The sequence below is a fragment of the Diorhabda carinulata genome, chromosome X (assembly GCF_026250575.1).
Source record: "Diorhabda carinulata isolate Delta chromosome X, icDioCari1.1, whole genome shotgun sequence".
NCBI classification, from domain to species: Eukaryota; Metazoa; Arthropoda; class Insecta; order Coleoptera; family Chrysomelidae; genus Diorhabda; species Diorhabda carinulata.
The window spans coordinates 16,051,087-16,074,152 of NC_079472.1; the positions used below are offsets into that span (position 1 = coordinate 16,051,087).

General features: G+C 32.4%; 1 protein-coding gene across 3 annotated transcripts in view; it reads right to left on the reverse strand.

The window, feature by feature from the left end:
• Positions 1-11,326, reverse strand: part of LOC130901849 (uncharacterized) — a 28,870-nt gene extending 17,544 nt beyond the window's left edge. For 2 of the 3 annotated variants that reach the window (XM_057813478.1, XM_057813480.1), the window contains exons 1-2: positions 10,896-11,326; positions 5,853-5,873 (exon numbers count right to left, since the gene is read on the reverse strand). In XM_057813478.1, coding sequence (XP_057669461.1) covers positions 5,853-5,873; positions 10,896-11,173 — 299 coding nt within the window. In that variant the 5' untranslated portion in view covers positions 11,174-11,326. The remainder of the gene's footprint in view (positions 1-5,852; positions 5,874-10,895) is intronic. The other variant, XM_057813479.1, reaches the window with a different exon arrangement.
• Between the last annotated feature and the right edge of the window lie 11,740 nt (positions 11,327-23,066).

The following is a 23,066-nucleotide window of genomic DNA, read 5'->3' on the forward strand; positions in this document are numbered from 1 at the left end:
ATTTCTGGTATAACGTACGAAAACGATAATTCGGCGACTTTTAAGCACAAGAAATTCTACAATATTCGTCATTTGATGATATGCCAGGCGTTCTACTGATTGGAAAATGAGTCTAGAGTTTGAAGTGACCGGATAAATCAAAATCCCGGCGTTCAAGGTCTTTTAGAACGGTCGAAAACGTAGACACTATTTGATCTGTTCGTTACGAGCGTGTATATATCATCGATGTTTCGAATTCTACAAAAATTTGGGGCTGCTCTTTTACAAACTCGACTAGGTGCAAGAATTGAAGCCTCTGGATGCTGGTAAGAGGCTTGATTTCGTAAATCAAACGATTGAGTGTTTTCCATCTTTTACCAGCATTTTGGTTTCGAATGGAACGCATTTTCATCTTAATGGACACGTCAACAAGCAAGGAATGCAACAAATCCATCATACAAATAAATTCGCCTAAAGTGAAGCCTCTACGTGATATTTTACATACCAAATTTATATCCAGGAGAGGCAACTTAAGGTGTCCACCGCGCACTCCTGATTTAACACCTATAAATATGTGAAATCTGAAGTTTACAATAAGAAATCGACTTTCCTGGCACAATTAAAAGAAAGTATCCGTCACGAAATGGCCGTTTGGACGATGTTATTTTTAAAAAATAACTTCCCAGGCAATGGATTTATTTCAATAAACTTTTCTTTATTTTGAGACACATTGTATTCGAGGGTTTGAACCGGTCCATTTCTGAGGGTTTCCATTTTGTAATAAAAGTTCAAAAAACTCGTATATGCAATCCAGATATGGGACATCCTGTACAATTGAGTAATACTAGTAAAATATAATTATTTCAAATAAGCGAATCGAATGCTTCGCGTACAAAAAAAGAGAGAGACCTAAAATGTAGTTAGGAAACAAGCCCAATGTCAGATCTATTACTATTACCAATAACACCTGACACCTGTTCTCTACTGTCTGATTGTCTAGTCTGAGACCTTTAGACTTGTCCTAAGGATATTGTTTTATTGGTAATTTTCAACTTTCTCTTCTATACGGCATGTAATGCTTTATAGTCCAGTCGCTAGAGACCAAAATCAATCTGAGCAGAAATCGCGAGAAATAAAAACTGAGGTTAGTTCAAATTTTGGCTGTAGACCTTCCATGGACTCCTGGAGGTACATGGTACAATGGATCAAATGAATAATGGTAGCAAGGAGAGTGTTCCACCAGCTCACACATCCGTTATTGCAATAAACAAAAATTAATTGAATTAAAGTTTCAATTGATACATCATACACCCTATTTGCCAGTTTTAGCCCCCTCTAATTATTATCTCTTCCCAAACTTAAAAAAAAATTGCTCGATGTTCAAAGATTTTCCAATAATTGAGGGGTAATGTCAGTAGTTAATGTCTATTTCTTATCAATTTTATTTTTTAAGATTGCGGATTCAGTCACAAACAAACAACAAAGCAAATAATGTAATAAAGGATAAATTATTTTATCTGGGAGATTCCTAATGTTCCCTCTAAAATGATTAATCATACATTCTTCAAATTCATCTACCAAATCAATTCAGGTCATGAAATCATGTTAATGAATTTTGATTGTAATCTGAACGATATGAATGAAACTGTTTACTTCTTGTTTTTTTTTTTTTCATTGCGTGCTATCGAAATCAGGACGGTATCTGATCACACAGAAACATTTTAAACTGATTATTACGAATATCAACATTATTTGATGCCATTTCCTAAGTCCAAATATTTGTGCACTTATCAAATTTTGTTTAATTTAACGAATAATGTAGTTTATAACTCACGCAGATGAAGTTTGCATCACGAACCGCAAGCAGATCTCCTTTCTTACTTATTTTTTTCCACTAAACTATTCACTAACACTAATTTATTCAAATTACGTAGATAATATACACTTTGCTTATGTAGTTTATTCAGAAACAACTATTCACTAACTTTTTCCACTAAACTATTCACTAATTTATGTAAATTACGTAAGTAAGATATTTTACTTACAAATTTTTTTATATACAACATTTCTTTTCAAATTGTGTTTAATTTAACGAATAATATAGTTTATAACTCACGCAGATGAAGTCTGTATTACGAACCATAAGCAGATCTCCTTTCTTACTTATTTTTTTCCACTAAACTGTTCACTAACACTAATGTATTCAAATTACGTAGATAACATACACTTTTCTTATGTAGTTTATTTTGAAACAACTATTCACTAACTTTTCCTACTAAACTATTCACTAATTTAATTAAATTACATACTTTAGTTACATATTTTTTTATATACAACTTTTGTTATCAAATTGTGTTTAATTTAACTAATAATGTGGTTCATAACTCACGCAGATGAAGTTTGCATCACGAACCGCAAGCAGATCTCCTTTCTAACTCATTTTTCCACCAAACTATTCACTAACACTAATTTATTCAAATTACGTAGATAACATACACTTTGCTTATGTGATTTATTAATGAACAACTATTCATTAACTTTTATCTACACACTATTCACTAACACTAATTTATTCAAATATTTAGTTTTGCATCTACTTATTACTATTTCGATGTATTGCACATTCTGATTTTTCGACTTTTGGAAGTCTATTGTTTGCAGAAAACTAACAGTTCAAAAACTAACTTAGCTCCTATAGCATATTAGAACAGGACCAGCTTCCTGGTTTATATAAGTGGACGAATTTTGGTAATATTTATGTTTATGTTTACTTTTTGGGAAACTGTAGATATATTGAGATTATTTTTTTCTTCTAGTCTACTTCAGTCTCGAAGTTCTTCGTGCGCGTACAACTTTTGTTGGATTTGGATCATCTCATAAAAGACCCGGACAATCGGTTGAATTTTTTCGGCACCAATCGACTCAAACTAACCATGTTTTAATTTTTATTCCATTCGCAGTTTTCCGTTAGCCGCTTTAACCAAAGTTTCCCTCTTGTTTTATGACATTTCTTTTGCTTTTCTGTCTGATCCTGACTATTCCCATGGATTTTGTTTATAAAACAATTATTTTACCTCGTTCGTTTTTTTTTTTAGATTTTTCATATTTAACATTAACAGAATTTAGAGTCGGATCTGTAAGATAATTGATTTAAAATCTACGCACTAAAAAATTTGTCAAAAAAACAAGTCGTAGTATGTGATATATAATTTTTTTTCACGAACGATGCTGTTATTTTTCAACTTGTCGACGTCATTTATTTTCGTACGTCTATTATTAGTCAACGGTCTAAATTATTTCGAGTGAAATAATTCACAAGGAAATATCATTTTTATCCTGTCTCGATTCATGTTACAGATTAAAATAATAATAAAAAATTTAAAGCAATACAGGGTTGCCAGTTCGACAAATCTAATAGCCTAACATTATTGAGTATTTTGTCTCAGTCTTAATATTTTCAGCTGCTTAAAGAGATCAGTTTCTTTCAAAATGTATTTGTAAAAATTCTTACATGTCAAATGTTATAAATTAAATTTTATTACCAACATTTTGGCAACATGTAATCTGCTGCGTTCTTTCGTCCATTGCTGACCTTTCAAGAAGAAAGCTCATTCAATGTTTGGGGAATGTCCTGGGATATCAAAGTAATACTGACAGTTCATATATTTTTTTTGTTGATCTACACAAAAATACGAACATTTTGGAAATAAAAAAAAATTAAAAATGTTTGTTTATTCATTTTTTATCTCACTTCAGGATTTCATTTGGTTTACTGATTTTAAATGTTATCATAAACGATCTAGAACATCGAAGAATCATCAGATTTCGATGATTTTTTTTTAATATTTATGTGAAAAAATATAGGAAATATCTTAATTAAAGATTATATATAGTTTTATGATTTTAAATTCTCTTTAACATTCAAGATACCATTTTTTGAATGATGAAAATTTTCAATTTTTCAAATTTAACTTTTAATATTGTACACTTGATTATAATAAGTGATTTTAAGAATGTTTTTGTTCATATAACTTTGATAATCACTTAATAAAAAAAACGATTATATGTGAAAAAAGGTCAATTTTAAGAGAAATTATTATTTTTAATTGTAAAAACATGATAAATCAACATTTTTGTATAATTTTTTTTCAATATGTTCGTTTTTTTGTGCAGATATTATATAGCAACTTCATTTGATTATTAATAAAAAAGTTATAAACAATTATACGTGAATAAGTGCGTTTTCATAAAAATTTAAAACCCCGAAACCAATAGTTTTTTTTATTCCCATAATTTTTTGCGTAAATCCGTCGTAAAAATGAAGAAAAAATTTTGAAAAAAAATTCATCGAAATCGGATGACATTCTAGATTGTTTTTCGATATTTTTCGAAAATTTTTGGAAATTACTAGTAGTTTGGTATTGATATCGTCCTGTATTTTTTTTTAGAAAATGCAAGCAATTCTTAATAGTCTTGGAAAATGCGAGTAGTTTTTTATAACATTGGTAACAATTGAGATATTTCTGTTGAATATAAACAATTGATCAAGAAAATTCGCAAAAGATTGATCTCTTCGATATTTCTAGAAAATTCAATCGATTCCAAAAATTTTTAGAATGTTTAGTTGCGTTTTGTACCTGTTTAATAAATTCAATCAATTTTTTGAAAAATTTAATGAAAAACTCAAAAGTTTGAGCAAGTTTTGGATCATTATAAAAAACTAATAATTCTTTGATAGTTTTGGAAAATTACGCCAATTTCTAGAAAAATTTAACAAAACTCTCAAAAGTATGACAAGCAATTTTCCAGCAGGTAGAATTTTCACAAAAGCCTTGAGACATTCTGGACTTTCCTGGAAAATTAAGAAAACTCCTCAATAATTTCTGGAGAACTTTTAAAGTTTTCTGAAGCAGTTTCTTGAAAAATTCAATAAAAAACTCCCAGAAGGTCAATCAGAATTTGGATAACATCAAAAATCAAGCAAAATCTTGATTTTCTAGAAAGTTTTGTGATGTTCTGGATCTTTCTGGAAAATTCAAGATATTTTATGGACAATTTAATGAAAAATTCTCAAAAGTTTGATCACGTTCTGGATCTTTAAAAAAACGACTAATTTTTTGGTAGCTTTTGAAAAATTTCATGAAAATCTATTATGTTCTTGATATTTCTGGAAAACCACGTCAATTTCTAGAGAAATTTAACAAAATCTCAAAAATTTTCCAATTAATTTCCCAACAGGTAGAACTTTCTCTAAAATCTTGAGACATTCTGGACCTTCCTGAAAAATTCAAAAATTCCTCAATAATTTTTGGAGAACTTTGAAAGTTTTCTGAAGCAATTTTTTGAAAAATTCAATAAAAAACTTTCAAAAGGTCAACCACATTTAGGATAATCATCAAAAATCATGCAAAATCTTGATTTTCTAGAAAGTTTTGTGATATTCTGGATCTTTCTGGAAAATTCAAGCATTTTCAATGACTTTCTCAATAACTTTGATGGTAACATTCTAGATCTTTTTAAAAGTTTTATCGATGGCCTCATCACGCCCACATAGATAAAACAGTATCCTCACAAAAAACCTGTTTAAACATAAAAATCCACAGGATTTTTCCTTAAAGTCGCCACTTTACGAAATAACAAATGTATTTGTTTTTATTTGCACCATACTGTATATATATTAGTTATAAAAAGAATGCAGAATACTAAAACACAAGTTAGTGTACGAATAAAAAGTATTCTTCAGCAAAAACGATAAAATGAACAGCATGCAATAATACTGTAGGTTTTTTGATCCCATGCACTTAATATAAACAAAATAAAAAAAATATATCTAGAACACATACAACAAAAAATCAACACATCAATTCGTTTACCTTTCATCCGGATCGTTTTGGCTGTTGAAAAATCAAAAAAAAATTGTTAGTTTCGAAAATCATCATAAAATAAAATTAGTATTTCATTTAATAGGATATTTTCATAAAAATCTGGCATCAACGCATCCAGCTAGCTGGTTTGCTTGAAACGCGGTATCAGAAAATCAGTTATAAAGTGCTTCTAAAAAGTCTCCTTCCCCCTTTTTTCTTTCTCTTCTTACAAAATATTTTGATAGACTTAAAGAAATGTCAACATTTATCTTTCATTTAAAAATTAACAAAAATAACTAATTTTAAAACAGAAGTTAGCTAATCAAAAACATTTAGATGCATTAATATAATGTAAACCTGATATCTGCATTAACAAAATGGTGCGTGCTCTAGCTGTCAAAGTAACAGCCACAGAACATAACCTAAGAAGAAATGCAAACTTAGTTGTCATTCAGTGGAAACAACATGGCGGATTTTCGATGACAGTTCCCTCGATAATACGTAGTAGAACCAAAATATTTTGGCGGTTAATTTAAATTTACACCACAGAATATATACAATATTCTACGTAATTGATTTCTAAACAATTCTAATTTGGCAATTTCCTAAATTCAGGATAAAAAAAGAACGCGTTGATTTACTAAATAATATTTACTTAAATTTTTAACTAAACTTTAAAGGTTGTTGTGAGATTTCTTGACTAACATTATAACAATTATTGAGGATAGCTTCGGCGCGTGATTCAAAAGAGGAAAAGCGTTCTCATAATTGGAATGCGTCTCGACAAGGATAACGACCCGTGTCACAACTGATCTCATCAACAGATTTTGATGGAATACTGTCTCACATCCCTTTTACAACCCAGACTTAATCCTCGGTGATTAACATAATTTAGTTGAATTAAATAAACACTTGGGGGAACGCACAACCGACGAAGAGGTTAAAGAAGAAGTTTTAAGTTATATTCGTGGAAAAAAACGGAAGCTTTACAAATATGTATTATTAAATAACAATAAATTTGTTTTTCATCGTGGAAATTCGTTGGGAACGTTATTTAATAAATTAAATATATGAAAAAATTATTTTTTTCTATGTTTGCTTACGAATTTTTCGATTTACCTTATTTTAAATACAATTTTTTAAATAAAAGTGGATGTATATATATGGAGATTAAGTAGTATATTATATATCGTCGAAAATATTTTGAAATCGACAAAAACTCTTTCCGATAATATCAAAATAATCTTGGAAATATTTTGGCTGAAGCCGAATACTTTTTCAACGAAAGAAAGTTGACAAAAATAGATCCAATATTTAATCCGACATGCCAACGGTCGAGTGTGTTTATTTCGAAAAATTAGATCTTAAAAATAGTATTCGGAAATTATGAGATTTTTGCCTTTGTACAAACAGGTTGGGCTTATATTAAGAACCTAAATTGTATCTATAAAACAGAAAAAAACGTGTAATATAATAAAAAACTTCATCTTAATGCTATTTTCTGATATATGTATTAACTTTGAAAAATAATTTATCAGAGATTAGCTATAGTCCAAAATCATGTTCATATCCTAGAAACCTTTTTAGAGCTTTTTCATGATGTTTAAGTCCTGATACATCTTCTTCGGGGGTTACTACTTAAGTTTTAAGATATGGCAACACTGATATGAATATGTCAAATCTGACAGAACGTGTTGTCACACGATTGGTATCTGAGTTGTTTAAAGATACTTTAAACATTCATCTTGGTCAAAAGACTATGAGTTTCGACGTGGTTTAAACCAACAGCAATACAGCGATCAATTCGGTTCAACTTTTGGTGATAAAACACCATCTAAAATCAATTCTTTCAATTTCGTTATCCAAAATCGGCTGTTGCAAGATCATTTGACATACCATGAGATTGAGGCACACCTGGACAGTTCCATTCGCATATATTCAATATTACATGAAAATTTTGCTAAGAAAAAGATTAGGATACAGCATAATTTAAAAAAAAAATAAATCGCGGTGCTTCTAAAGATATTTATAAGATCGTAACAGTCTAAAACCTGTAGTTCTATGCATATGAAACGAAAACTAAGTAATATGAGTCAAATCCAGCAAAAGCTGTTGTACTTTGAAGCAAATAGTCGCTTGTTTTTTCGAAATAGCTGGACATATCGTCACTGTTCGATTAGAGCAACGTAGAACGGTCAATTCTGAATGGTCAACCAGCATTTGTTCGCCAAAAGTGAAAGGGAGATTCGTTGGTTGAAGTTTAGTGGGTTTGTTGGAGTAGGTCCTGATATAGGAATAGCTCCTCTGCAAGGCTTGCCTGCTTTCTTCGCTTGTTTTGGAGGTACATTTATCGATATGGAAAAAATGTTTCTACAAAAATCAGCGAAACCAATCGCAGAAGACGAATCATCACGTTAAAAGAAACAAAAACGTTTTTGAACAGTCAAAACATCCAATTGATGATGGTTAGGTTCTCATTTCCACAAATCAAAGATAAATTCCAATTTCGACGTTTTTCTATGCTTGTTTTGGAGGTACTTTAATCGATATGGAAAAAATGCTTCTACAATAAAACCAAACTCAATTATAAATATTTGTTTTCATTTATCTATCTCTGGATTTAAGTAGCAACTTTTGTATCTCCTAAATTTTCCAGAAGATAAATTTGGTGTTTGATATTGAATTGCTAGATTTATTATTTCTGTATCTCATAAATTAAAACTGTCTATAGAATTTCTAAATTTAGTATCTTTCGTACGTTCTCTGATTTTGGAGGCCATCAAAATCTCGGCTTTCATCTTTTCCTCAGACATTTAAACCATGATTCAATAAACTGATTTTTGATGACTATATCTTTCTTTCCAAGCTTCTTCTTTTTTCTCAAGAGTTAGCCCGTGTAGGAGCCTCCCAGACTTGAACGACGGGGCTTAGCTTGGGACAGCCAACGCCGAGACACTCGGCCATGGCAAACCAAGCCTGGTTGAAGTCTGGCCAACCCGACCTCGGCAATATGTTTTTACAAGTAACCAGCCTGATCCAGGGCTGCAAACCAGTCTTGGGTTTATCTAAACAACCAGGCCTGGTCCAGGCTTGCAAACCAAACGAAGGAAGTTGTTATCATACCAGAGTCTCGCCAAGTCTGTGCCAATAACAGCTTCCAAGCTAGGACCAGAGTTGTACAAACTTGATCCAAGTCTGGGTCTATACTGGGCCCATCGTAAAATCTTGTATAGGAGTTTCTTTTTATCCAACGCTCTACTCCCCCAAAGACATATAAAACATCAGAACCTAGTGCAACCATTTTGTTGAATATGAAGAATGTTCACAGTTTTTAAATTGGTCACTTGAATCGATTTTTTTTAAACGAGCGTCCATTTTTTCGATTTTCAAGTTTTGGTGGTTTTATCACGAGTGGGAGAGGGTCAAATCAGAATTTTAATTGTTTGGTTTATTTTAAAAGGGCGCGAGTCCAAAAGAGATTTTTAAAAAGGCCACTTTCTCTATGGATTCTGTTGTTTGATTTCTGAGCTATCGCCTGTCAGATGTTACCGCTCATTTTTATCCATTATTATCATAACCTCAAAAATATTGTAGTGAATGGTACTAAACAATACCTGTACAGTCCAGTACCAAGCTGAGCTTCGTCTGTTTAGTGATAACTGTTCAGGCCAAAACAAAAACCAAGCGATGTCAAGGTTTTGCTTATACCCTGCAAATTCATATCGTTTCCAGAAGGTCACTCAGTATTTCCCACAGTTTAAAGAATCATGACCGTTTTTTGATGTTAATGTTCACTATTCATGAGGTTACATCATCTGATATAGATTTCAAGATATGTCAAAATGGGTTTTACAAAAAATCGTGTGTATCACAAGAAACAAAAGGAAAATACAAAAGCAGATACTCTCTCCCCACCTTTGGTTAAGGCTTACAAAGGTCGAGTGCCAATAAAAGCTGCGGAGATGGAAGATATTGAAAAAATGAGGGCCTAAATTCTAAACGAACATCGGGAATTTTTCAAAGAAATTGATGACAGATTTCGAGGTCGAAGAAACCAACGATGATCCATAAATCAAAAATATGGCCTCAAATCTACATCTTTGATTTTTTTTCCTTTTTTAAACTCATTTGAGTAATTTTAGTATCATTTTATTGAATTGTGAACACTGCAATAAAAATAAGAGTTTTTACTTGAAATTTAATGATTTTTAATCTTTTTGCAATTTGAATTTTTTTTCAAAGGGCGTTAATTTCACATTTTTAGAGCTAGATAGAGTGTAAAATTTTGCATCCTGTTGTAAATTGAATTTCTTTACGTGTCGAAATGTTTTTCAAAATATTTTAAGGGAAATATTTTTATTTTGAACAGTTTTTTTTAGTTTTCCGAAAATTTACTTTCTTTGACTAACGAAATGTCACAATTATTCTTTGTACTGTAGGTAAAACGCATCCCAACCTTTTTATTTCCATTTTAGACCAGGGTCGATAATTTTTGAAACCAAATTTAGAGAAAATATCACAAAAGTTTAGATTTAGTGATTCAATAAAAATAAAAAAATGTTTAACTTCAAAACCCTTTAGAAAATTTACGAAATTTTTAATGAAAACTTTGAAATTGATGTAGATATAGAATTTCCACATTTAAGTCACTTTAAATATACTCCAGCTCGATAAAAAGGGAGCCTTTTGTACAATAAAATCGTTAGATAAAAGGTAACTTTGAAAAACATCCTGTCATAAATCATAATTTATTTTTTGAGTTTTGTTAGTTTCCGAAATAAATATAAATGAAAAATATATAAAATGCACAAAATTTTTGTACTTATTTTAATCATATTTTTTAAGTACATATCCGTATACAAATTCGTTTTTTGGTAATTATTTTAACAAATAAATTCAAAATAAAAATAAACGCCGTGAAAACAAAAAAAAATGCTAAATTAATTTAATTTTGAATATATATTAAAACATTACGTTTAGTAAAAAAAATAATAAGAAAAAATCTACTAAAAATTGTTTAAAAAAAATAAAAAAAAATACATAAATACTAACCTATTTCTCATTGCCCTTGAATATTCTATTGACAAATTTCTGTTGTCTCCCGATGTAGTGGGTCCAATTTGTTGTATGTTATTTTCCTCTTGGGGTTGATCTCCCTGCATGGTATCGTACAAATCCCCTTCGGGCACTCCGTTCGATTCTATTTGATCCAAATAAACGTTCAAAAATTTATTCAACGACGTTTCGGCATCTGCACTGATACTCCGCTGATTTCCAGGCGCTGCCGAAACCAACGCGATTAAATTCAACAACAAAAACCAGACGCACATATCTGAAAATTATTTCCAAAAAAAATGAAAATTTTGGAAAATTCGCGAAAATTTTTTTCGGATTTTTTTTTTGAAAAAGTGACTAGTTAGTCTCGAACTCTCCGATAGGTCTTAGCGTAACTTGAAAACTAAAGAGTGTATTATTATTAGGTGCAGATATAGAGTGAGATAGACAGAGACGGAATGCTTAAGCAAGAGAAGGTTTTAGAAGCGGCGTACGCTTTCATTTTATAAAGGTTTTTGTACAATAAATATATTTATTAATCAATTCATTCGATCATCAAAAAAATTATTTTAAATCCGCATTTAGCTTTATAAAATGATACATTGATTATATTTATTAACTAAATCGCAAAATTTGTGTTCATTCAATTCCAACACCACCAATAACACAGCCCCCAACCTGAAAGACCACGAAAATTTAGATCGTAGCCCTCTACCCTTAGCTAATTCGCCCTTTCATTGAGCCTGGAGAACCAGGAAGATTTCTGTCGGGTCCTTCTACCCTTAGTTGACGTCTTCCAGTTATAGAGCCTTCTCTAGTTTGTAACTTAAAGTACATTCGTTGTACACCAAGTTTTCAGGAATCAAACGGTCCAAAAGTTGGATCTTCGAAGACTTGACAATAGAATGAGCTTCATTTCTCAAATATCTAGCTCGTTGGACAGGAATCAAAGAGCCTGGAGTACCAGGAAGATTTCTGTCGGGTCCTTCTACCCTTAGATGACGTCTTCCAATTATAGAGCCCTGGAAACTCGCTCTTCACCTTCTCTCGTTTATAACCTAACGTACATTAGTTGTACACCAAGTTTTCAGGAATCAAACGGTCCAAAAGTTGGATCTTCGAAGACTTGACAGTAGAATGAGCTTCATTTCTCAAATATCTAGCTCGTTCGACAGGAATCAAAGAGCCTGGAGTACCAGGAAGATTTCTGTCGGGTCCTTCTACCCTTAGATGACGTCTTCCAATTATAGAGCCCTGGAAACTCGCTCTTCACCTTCTCTCGTTTATAACCTAACGTACATTAGTTGTACACCAAGTTTTCAGGAATCAAACGGTCCAAAAGTTGGATCTTCGAAGACTTGACAATAGAATGAGCTTCATTTCTCAAATATCTAGCTCGTTGGACAGGAATCAAAGAGCCTGGAGTACCAGGAAGATTTCTGTCGGGTCCTTCTACCCTTAGATGACGTCTTCCAATTATAGAGCCCTGGAAACTCGCTCTTCACCTTCTCTCGTTTATAACCTAACGTACATTAGTTGTACACCAAGTTTTCAGGAATCAAACGGTCCAAAAGTTGGATCTTCGAAGACTTGACAGTAGAATGAGCTTCATTTCTCAAATATCTAGCTCGTTGGACAGGAATCAAAGAGCCTGGAGTACCAGGAAGATTTCTGTCGGGTCCTTCTACCCTTAGATGACGTCTTCCAATTATAGAGCCCTGGAAACTCGCTCTTCACCTTCTCTCGTTTATAACCTAACGTACATTAGTTGTACACCAAGTTTTCAGGAATCAAACGGTCCAAAAGTTGGATCTTCGAAGACTTGACAGTAGAATGAGCTTCATTTCTCAAATATCTAGCTCGTTGGACAGGAATCAAAGAGCCTGGAGTACCAGGAAGATTTCTGTCGGGTCCTTCTACCCTTAGATGACGTCTTCCAATTATAGAGCCCTGGAAACTCGCACTTCACCTTCTCTCGTTTATAACCTAACGTACATTCGTTGTACACCAAGTTTTTAGGAATCAAACGGTCCAAAAATTGGATCTTCGAAGACTTGACAGTAGAATGAGCTTCATTTCTAAAATATCTAGCTCGTTCGACAGGAATCAAAGAGCCTGGAGTACCAGGAAGATTTCTGTCGGGTCCTTCTACCCTTAGATGACGTCTTCCAATTATAGAGCCCTGGAAACTCGCTCTTCATCTTCTCTCGTTTATAACCTAACGTACATTCGTTGTGCACCAAGTTTCAAATTCATTTCAAATTCAAATAGTCCAAAAATTAAATCTTCGAGTACGCGTAGGGCTTGTTGGTAGAGCTGAGTTTCTGAATTTCTCAAACACCTTGCTCATTCGACAGGAATTAATAAACGTTTCATGGAAGTTACCGTTTGATTGGTTCTAGCTGTCTAAGACATTTTACAATCAACAAAGGTCTGTTATAAAGGTGCTGCAATTCACCAACCCTTTTCCAAATATATGTTGCGAGAGTTCTAACAACTTGAAAGAGTAAACTCAAAGGACTGGGGATCCAAATCGACGATAACACCTATTTATACACCCTCAAATTTTCATAGAATCTGGTAATACGTGGAAACGACAGAGATGATTCAGAATACGTGGCACGTAAACTAAAAGAGAAATGTAAAAAAACAGAGCTAAATCACTAAAATGGAGTATTGAAAAAGGAACGACAATTGAAGATCTACAATAAAATGATTAGAATTTACGTTGGTATTTCGTTGGGAAACGAGTAAAAAAACCAGAACAACTGAAGAAAAAAATAGAAACCACGGAAATGGACGCCCTAAAAAGATAAAATAGATCATTAAGGTTAGATCGAATCAAAAACGTCACAATATTAAAGCAAATGAACCTGAAAGAAACAATTATAGGAAGGGGAGCAGAGATTTCCGAAAACAAATGTTGAAGTGGATCCCGCAGAAGGAAAAATAGGAAGACCAAGATTAACATGGACGTATGGAATAAGAAAATAATTGAATGTACGAAATATGAACTACAGCGACATGTTTATTTAATGATATTGATCTAGATATTCTAGTTACAGATTTCAAAAAAGTATTTGTGGCATGTATCGTAGCAAAATGAAAAAAGCGATAAGTAAAATAAAAAATACCCATATCAATTAAGTGATCCTTTTGATAATACATCTGATGTTAAAAAATAGAGATCAGAGATGTACTAAATCTATTAAATCGATCCAAACAAAAAAAATTTATAGACCATCCACCGTACAGTCCTTGTTTGGCACCTATTGATTCGTTCTTATTTCCGCAAATCAAAAATTTAACGGTTTTCTATATCTGAAGATAGTTTGAATAACAAAATATTGAATTGTCCGTCTTCTTCTGAAAAAATTGGAATATCTTATGAAATTGGGGAATCGACTCTTCAAGAAATATCTGTTACACAAAACAAACAAATAGATCGGAGTGGTACTAAATCCATTAATCGATCTATTGCTACTAAATTCTCAAGATATGGCATCACTGATATGAATCTATCAAATTTGACATTGCAATAATAAAGTTTGACATTTTTAACGGTAATCTATGACTATGTTTCGTTGGTTTTCTGAATTCAATCGTAGTCGTAATTCGCTACAGGATAAATTTCGTAAATGTCGTCTAAAATTAGCTGTTGGGCCAGAAAACATCGATGCTATGCCTAAATTGATATTGCAAGATCGTCCTGTGACATACGCTTGTTTTATTTTGCCAGAAGGTTTTGAAAAAATCAGTAAAAACATCGATTTGATGGATCATCCACCGTACAGTCCTTGTTTGGCACCCATTGATTCGTTTATATTCCTGATCTCCAGCAACATCCTTGGAAATGAAAACTACAACTTCTTTAATTTCCTTTAATCTTTATCCCTTGGTTTATTGGCTACGCAGTATGTTTTTATAATACACGTGATTTTGAAAACAAAAATTCAAAGCAATCGTATCAGAAAATACGTGAAACTGAAGGGGAAGATACAGTTGATGATCGAACGGCATAACGTTGATTTAATCGTTCCAATACACGGTAGCTGACACATTTATTGATGGACAAGTCTCTAATTCAATTTCATCTTGTGATAATGTACTATGAATCAAATGTTGCGTTTTGAGTGTCCCATGTAGTGAAAGTGACAGTTCCGTACTGCAAAACACTTTCGAGGCACTGTGGAGTACACAACTTTAACGTACTTCCTTAAATGTCACTCTAGCCACTTCAATGTTGACAGTTTCACTTCGATGATTACAATCAACATTACTTTATGCAAATAATTAATAAATTAATATTGACATTACAAATATCATTAAGTACATTATATTGTTCAATAAATAAAAAGTTTATAATTCTCTATTATTTATTTTCTTTCCTCACTTCGCTCAATTTTCAGACTCGTCCAATAAAATAGCACTTTCAGGCCTTGGCATACAAATAACTAATTAACAAGCAGGTGTAAGGGTTGTATCAGTTTTTTTCTATCAAAAAAGGTCCAAAATCGAAAGATCTGCCAAGTTAGCAGCCCAACGTATAAAAAATAAATTCTGACAAGCTCAAAAACTGTAGTTTTTTTACCGTGAAATTCCCAAAATTTGCCGTTAACTATTTTCGGGCTCTGATTGCCCCTAAGTAAATAATAATTACTCTAAAACAACCCTTGTACATTATAATCTTGCGATTTTTAATTTTTTCGATATATAAATATCTGAGGATGATTCAGGGAAAGTATCAATGAGTTTTGAGCATACATTTTATTTTTTTATTAAATAAAGTGCTAAAGCGATCGCAGATATTCAGAAGATATCTGTGATTAAGTTTTATCAATGATATTCTTTAATCTATATCATTGTAATTCGAAATAGTTATTTGTATGCCAAGGACTGAAAGTGCTACTTTGTTGAACAAATAATTTGGGATACAACAAATAATTTTAGAAAATTAAAAATTTAAGGTTATGCAAAATCATCGAAGTGAAACCGTCAACTGTCAACATTGAAGTGGCTAGAGTCACTCCAGAACGTTCCGAAAGTGTTTTGCAGTACGAAACTGTTACTTTCAGAACATGGAACACTCAAAACGCAACTTTCGGAATGTAAATGAGTACAGAACGTACAACTGTCAAATGGCGTCGTCTAAAAATAATATTTAATAGAAACATAATTAAATTTTAGCTAGAAATTTTTATTAGGGCTCCTTCGATTGTAGATATTTGACACTTAGGTCATCCTCTCGCATGGGATATTGAGGTTACAACAGAAGTAGTAGAAAACCATGACAAGCACATGAAATCGACTTTAATTGTTTAGTTCCTATTCTGTATATTCTCTACATCGTGTTCGTGCTCAGCTCTACTCCTCAGAAACATTTCAGAACATTTTATTTTCCGATCTAATTCTGACACTTTTCTATTATTTACCTCGTTCATTGTTGCTTCCAAAAACTTGAAATATTTCACTCTGTAGAAATGGTATCATCTCAAAATGATCGGCATACGGCGGAGTCCTTTGTTATTTTCAAGTTGTGTTTGTTGTATTTTTTGCTTCTTCTAGTAATAAAAAACTACTAAAATTTTGAAATAAACATTCTTATTATTAAAATGAAGTATTTTTACGAAAATATTGTATTAAACAATTAGAAAATTCATATTACGTAACAAACAATTTGTGAAGAAGATAATTTACTATTTTGAAATAGTAAAAACAATCGACACAATTATTCACGTTAAAATTCCCCATGTGCTACGCCTCTGTTTCCTGACGATGTGTGTCTGGTATTTTTATTTGAAAATACCCGGCTAGACGTAGTGGCGACCAACGTGTGTATGTACTTACATACTCACACACACATACGTATAAAATGTGTAGTGGCTGGATCTAAGATGAACGAAACGAAGAAGAAAAAATTGCAAAACGCCGTAATAGCACAGCAAACTACGACCAACAGGTGCAATAGGAATTGAAGAGATAAAACTCGACTTTGAAATATTAATATTACGAGGAGCGAACGAGAAGTAATCGATATGTTGATTAATGATAGAAATTGTGTATTTTCAAAGCAACTATCGCAATCTGTAGGTCAGGCCAGGTATTTATGGGACCATCCTCGTAACCTGATATTAAATCGGGAAAGGACATAAACAAATAAAAAACAAATGGAGGACTATGGATAAAAACAAATATCCAAGAACTCAAGCTGTATAAATAACCACCAATAACAAAATACATAGAAGCCTACAAAAGTAGTGTTACGAACTCGTCCGTATGAACCGTGAAGCCGGTCTTGTTCGATTAAAATGGTCTTAAATTCGGCAAAATCGGAATTCGTTCGATGTCATTTACATTTGTTTGCAGTAACTAGGCATACAAGAAGGGATTTCTCCCTTAACCTTCTCTCATAATCTATTATTAGTCCTTCCTGACGCTGCAGTTTAGATCTAGCAGTATCAACATTCCGAAGGAGCTTATTGGAGTTATCGAGCTTAGGAAAGCATTTCCAGAATGGTTCTTTTCCAGTTGCCTTCTACTACTTGCCAAAGGTATTTCTTTTTCTTTCCTAGGGAATGTATTGGTCTCTTAGATACTTTTGATTCCTATATATATTTTTGTCTTCCACAGCTCGATAGTTCTGATAAACTCAGAATCTGCTTTTTTGCTATATTAGTCTTATTAGCACTTCCTGATGCTCTAGTGATTTGTAAGGAGCTCATTTTGAGGTGTAACTTGCTTTTGTTCAGATCTAATAGTTTTAACATACCAAATGAGCTTATTGGAGTGATTCAGTCCAGGAAAGCACCTCCAGAGTGGTTCTCGTTTGGTTTTTATTCGCTTGTTTGTTCGTTTACTTTCTAGAATTCCAGAAATTCTTTTCTAATATATATACCAACTTGTTTGGAAGCGAGATTTTATAATTAAAAGTATGGAATAGTTAATTACATAAGAAGTGGATATTTATTATTATATAAGTTAGTTAAGTTCAATGTATGATGAAATAATGATGATAAAAGAAAAGTAAATCGTTTACCGTGAATATACGTATGTCCTATATGTCGTTTCTTAAATTTAATATAAAAACCTCACGTGGTACAGCGTTTTCATATTAAGCTTAAGCCGGTCCTGTTCGGTTTTCATGGAAGTCTAAAATTTGGCGGTTTCGAGGGTTCGCGACGTTCATACGTTTTTTTATAAACAGCGGCGAGTTTTTTTTAATAACCAATTTCTAAGAAAATTTTTTTTATTTCTTCTACTTCTTTGGGTGTCCTCTTCTAACGATAACCCCAGCAAAGTTATTTCTGTCTCTGGCCCTTCTTATCAGCGTCTGAGAGTCTAAACTCCCGAATATTCTTCACACATGAAGCCTGTCGTCTGCCAGGACCACGTTTTCCATCTATTTTCCCTTCAGATCAAAAGTTGCAAAAGTCTGTATTTGTCATTTCTATATATGTGTCCGAGATACGAGGTTTTTCGAGTTTTTATTAATTCTATAAGTTCCCTGTCGGTGCCTGTTCTTTGCGTTACTGATATGACCGGTCCAGGGAATTCTCAGCAAGTCACCTTAAAAGTCCAAGCTTCCGTTCCATATAATAAGGTGCTGTATACACCATCCGGTACCGGATTTTAAGGTCAAGTGCTCGGGATGTAAAGACCAGCAGTCCATCGTGTCTTACTTTATCAAAAACCTTTTCGTAATCGATAAAACATAAGAAGAGGTCTTTTTGCTGGTTTCGGCATTTTTGTAGTAGTATAATGAGACTGATCAATGCTTTCAGTGTCCCAAATTCACTACGGAAACCGTAGTACTTTCTAGAATTCTAGAAAAGTCATTTCTGATATATATTCGAGCTTGTTCCGCAACAAGAAAGATTGTATCGGACTAAATAGTTTAAACCTATGTTACCCATAGTGATTTATTTATTATATATTTCTAAATTTACGAGTTACAAGGCTTTAAAATCAACAAAAGCTTACCTTTGAATTGAGATATTTCACTCAAAAAAAACACAATAATCACTGATATGTTCAATTTATATTTGATTCCATCCAGATTCGACTACACTTTTTATAGTGTTGATTACATGTATTAGCATAAGACCCAAACTTTATTTGATGGTCACTGTATTTTCATTTCTAGATATTACACTGTTAAAATACGCTCCTAAAACAAAGTATAGCAGCACAAAAAATTTTGAATGTTTTCAGCCGATTTTAATAAACCTGATGTTGTTTGAAAGAGATTTTGTTCAACAATACACAAAATCTAAAATCTAAGCAATTTGAATGCTAGAGGCCATTGTTTCAAATATTCAAGAGCATATAAGCATATAAGTTTGAGCAAATTTTTTCGACAAGATACGACGAAGAAAATACGGTCAAAAACTTTCGCACAATTCCCCGCAATCCAGGATATTTATTGTGGTATTACTGCCTGCAGTCGAAATTTATTTTACCCTCTTTTAAAAGTCACTTTCAGCTCCTAACTACTTCCGTTTCATCGAATGGATTTATGATCCGTGTGGTATCAGAAATCTTCAAATCTGATTTTAAAATGTTCAAGCAGGACAATCAAATGTTGAACGTAACTCTGAATATCTTCATCAAGGCATTCTACCTATGATAATTTTGAAAACTTTTTCATAGACACCCGCTTACGATTACGGACCTCCCATGGAACCCTGATGGTCCCCCTGGATCACTTTGGGAATCACGGGTCTAAAAGAACAGCTGACAGTAATTTTCTTCGAGAATTGTTTCTTGTTATTGTTGTTATTTTTATTATACGATGTGTATGATCCATTTTGAAGTGCCTGTTGCGAAATAACCTCGTCGAGTCTCCCATGGACCCCTGAAGGTATTCATGAGCTAAATCTGTCTGTCGAATAGGTCTTGCAACTGCTCTAGACGGGATTATGTTGGTCAGCTTGGAAGAGTATCTGCCGATCGATCGAGAAACTTTCTTCTATATCCTAAGCTATCTAAGTTTCTGATCTACTTTGGAGTCGAGCTCCAAATGTGCGAGGAATATTCCAAAGTTGGAACAATTTAGGCCTTGTAGAGAATTAGAAACAGTTGCGGCGTATGAAACTTTTTTTTTCTTTACCAATATTTTCGCCATCGCCATCATCGATTTCATCATTATTTTCCGTGTCAGTGGTTTGGAAAATATGGAGCTAATGCAATTGACTCTTGTTATTCATCACGTACCTACCTTTCCAGGTGTGTCCTCTCATTTCAATTTGATTAATTCCTCTATTATTATTCAATCATCTTGGTCTACGTCTTCTTTTCTTGTTTTTTTTTTCTTCTCTCGTTTCTGTCTGTATTTTTTCTTTCTGATGATATGTCCATACCAATTTAGATGTTTTATTTCTCTCGTTATTGTTGGTTGTTTTATTTTTTGTTGCGCAATAAATTTTTCACTGTGTACCACTTTACGATACGTTGTTCGCAGTAAATTTACAAATATATGAATAAATTTGGTGTCGTCGTCGTCGTAAATTGAAAAAAGGGTTTCTGCGTTAAGGCATCATCAGATTGTCTAGACACCTTTCTATAAATATTTAAACGTATCTAATCTCCGCATTATCTTACTTATCCAATGAGATTTTTTTCTGAAAGTTGTAGAGGTGAATCCACTTCCGTTTTACTCATTTCAATCTTCGCAACTTGAATAGAAAAATACATGAATTCACCTATAAATAAAAAGGGCTTTCGATTCACTTTCTTTGAGGCAAGATTATAATAAGATTTAAGCTCATAAATTTAGATCTCCTGAAGGAAATGTGGACGTATCAGAAATACTGAAGGTTCACTAGCTCATTGTATTTCTATTCTATTCAACTCAATGCTTAGCAAGCTCTTTGAGATCTTGTTAGAACCATAAATGCAAAAAATTGTAGCACTGCATTTTTAACATCTTCATTGGGTTCAAATTTTTTCTCATGGATCTAAATAAATGGTAATCTGACCAGAGCTAAATGATGTTGTAAATATTTCTTCCACATTCGCATAACTCGACCATCTGGACCGATTTCGAAGTACACTAAACCTCCACTTAACAAATTCTTTCCACTCGATTCGTCGACCACTCTTTGCGATGGATTCTGGTACTTATATTTTGTCTAACCTTTGAATTTCCATGTTTGGGTTATTAAGACAAACCCATTCTTCATCACAAGTTACAACGCGTCTAATAAAACTATGTATGGTATCTTTAGAAGATCCTTTGGAGTCCAATAATCGGCAAGTGCTGGTTCTAAGTTACTGCTTCCCTTGACGTTTTTCATATGTGTAATATTAACAAAGCTTTCCCCTTCAGGATGCTTTTTCTAGATGAACTGCAATAATCTATATATAACACATTCTTTTTCGTATATTTTGGCGGTTACAGAAATTCCAGGAGGACAAATGTGTGCTGAATAACGACCATTTTGTCGATGAGACTTCTAAATTTTGATTTTTGTTCAATTTGGTGCTTCCCAGAATATTTTGGTGTCTGTTTTCTTGATTTTTGAACTAAATTTTGTTCCTTTAGAATGCTGCTTACATATTTCTAATCGATTTTGATTTTACTGCCCAAATTTTTGTAAACTGATTCCCAGTTTTCCTTGTGCCGCTTTAACCAAAGCTTTTCTCTTCTTTTTTGGCATTTTTATTGTTCAAAAATTACGAATTTTTGTTTTAACATATACTATGTGACATGTTACGATTTTACTTCGCTTCTTTAGTACAACTTATATAACTTTGCAAGTGTTTAATCCTTTTCTAGTTCTTTATAACTTCGCTTTATTTATGACCGGTTACGATTCACTTGGCCTCTTCAGTACAAGCTATATAATTTCTACATTTTTTTTATTATTTTCTAATTGTTTATAATAATCTCGGATTATTTATGACCGATAACGACTTTATATGACTTCTTCAGTACAAATTATATGATTTGTGCAATCGTAGGTTTCTTTTCTAATTTTTTTCTAATAATATCGATTTATTTATGACCGCTTATTATTTTACTTGGCCTCTTCAGTACAACTTATATAACTTTGCAAGTGTTTAATCCCTTTCTAATTCTTTATAATAACTTCGCTTTATTTATGACCGGTTACGATTCGCTTAGCCTCTTCAGTACAAGCTATATAATTTGTAAATTTTTTTATTATTTTCCTATTGTTTATAATAATCTCGGATTATTTATGACCGATAACGACTTCATATGACTTCTTCAATACAAATTATATGATTTGTGCAATCGTAGGTTTCTTTTGTAATGTTTTTTAATAACATCGATTTATTTATGACCGGTTTGTATTTTACTTGGCCTCTTCAGTACAAATTATAAACTTTACAAGTCTTTAATCCTTATAATAACCTCGCTTTATTTATGACCGGTTACAACTTCACTTGGCCTCTTCAGTACAATTTCTATGCTTTCGTATCATTATATTATTCGTTTTTTTTACTGTGAACATAAGACTTCTTCTATCTTCAATCATTCATTTTTCAATTGAACCGATAGAAATGTACAATAGGATTATGTAATCACTTTCATAGAATTTTTTGCATATTTTTTAGAATTTATGGTTTGTTGAATAAATTTTTTATATTGAAAACGTGTTAAAGCTAATTCTATACGTATAAACAATACAAAAGAACAATTAAAGTGCCATAAAAGTCTTTCAGCATACGAATTGAGTAATTTCATAACGAAAGATATTATTGAAATGACTTAAGTGCTGTGGAATTTTTTTATCACTTTCAATATATCATATTTAATGCTTAATAATTACTACAAAAATTACTCTTCACTTTTTTATATTATTTCAGTTTTGAAACTTTCCAAATTCCCCTCGTATACAGCTATTGTGTAGGCGCCTCATAATAATAAAATAGTTAATAGTTAAAAAAGATGAATTGGAATTTTGATGAAGCATTTGAATACCTGAATATGAAACTTAATTGGGAGTGAATGCCCTTTTTGAACGGTGTCATTTCCAATATAAATTCGCCATTTACATCCTCTGCTTTGTCAACAAATGACTACACGGGCAAGAAATATGAGAATCATCAAATTACTATCGCATGAATAATCTGTTTATTTTAACGATTGTTTTAAAGTTTAAATCGATTTTTAACTCGTGTCAATGGCTTACTCAGACGAAT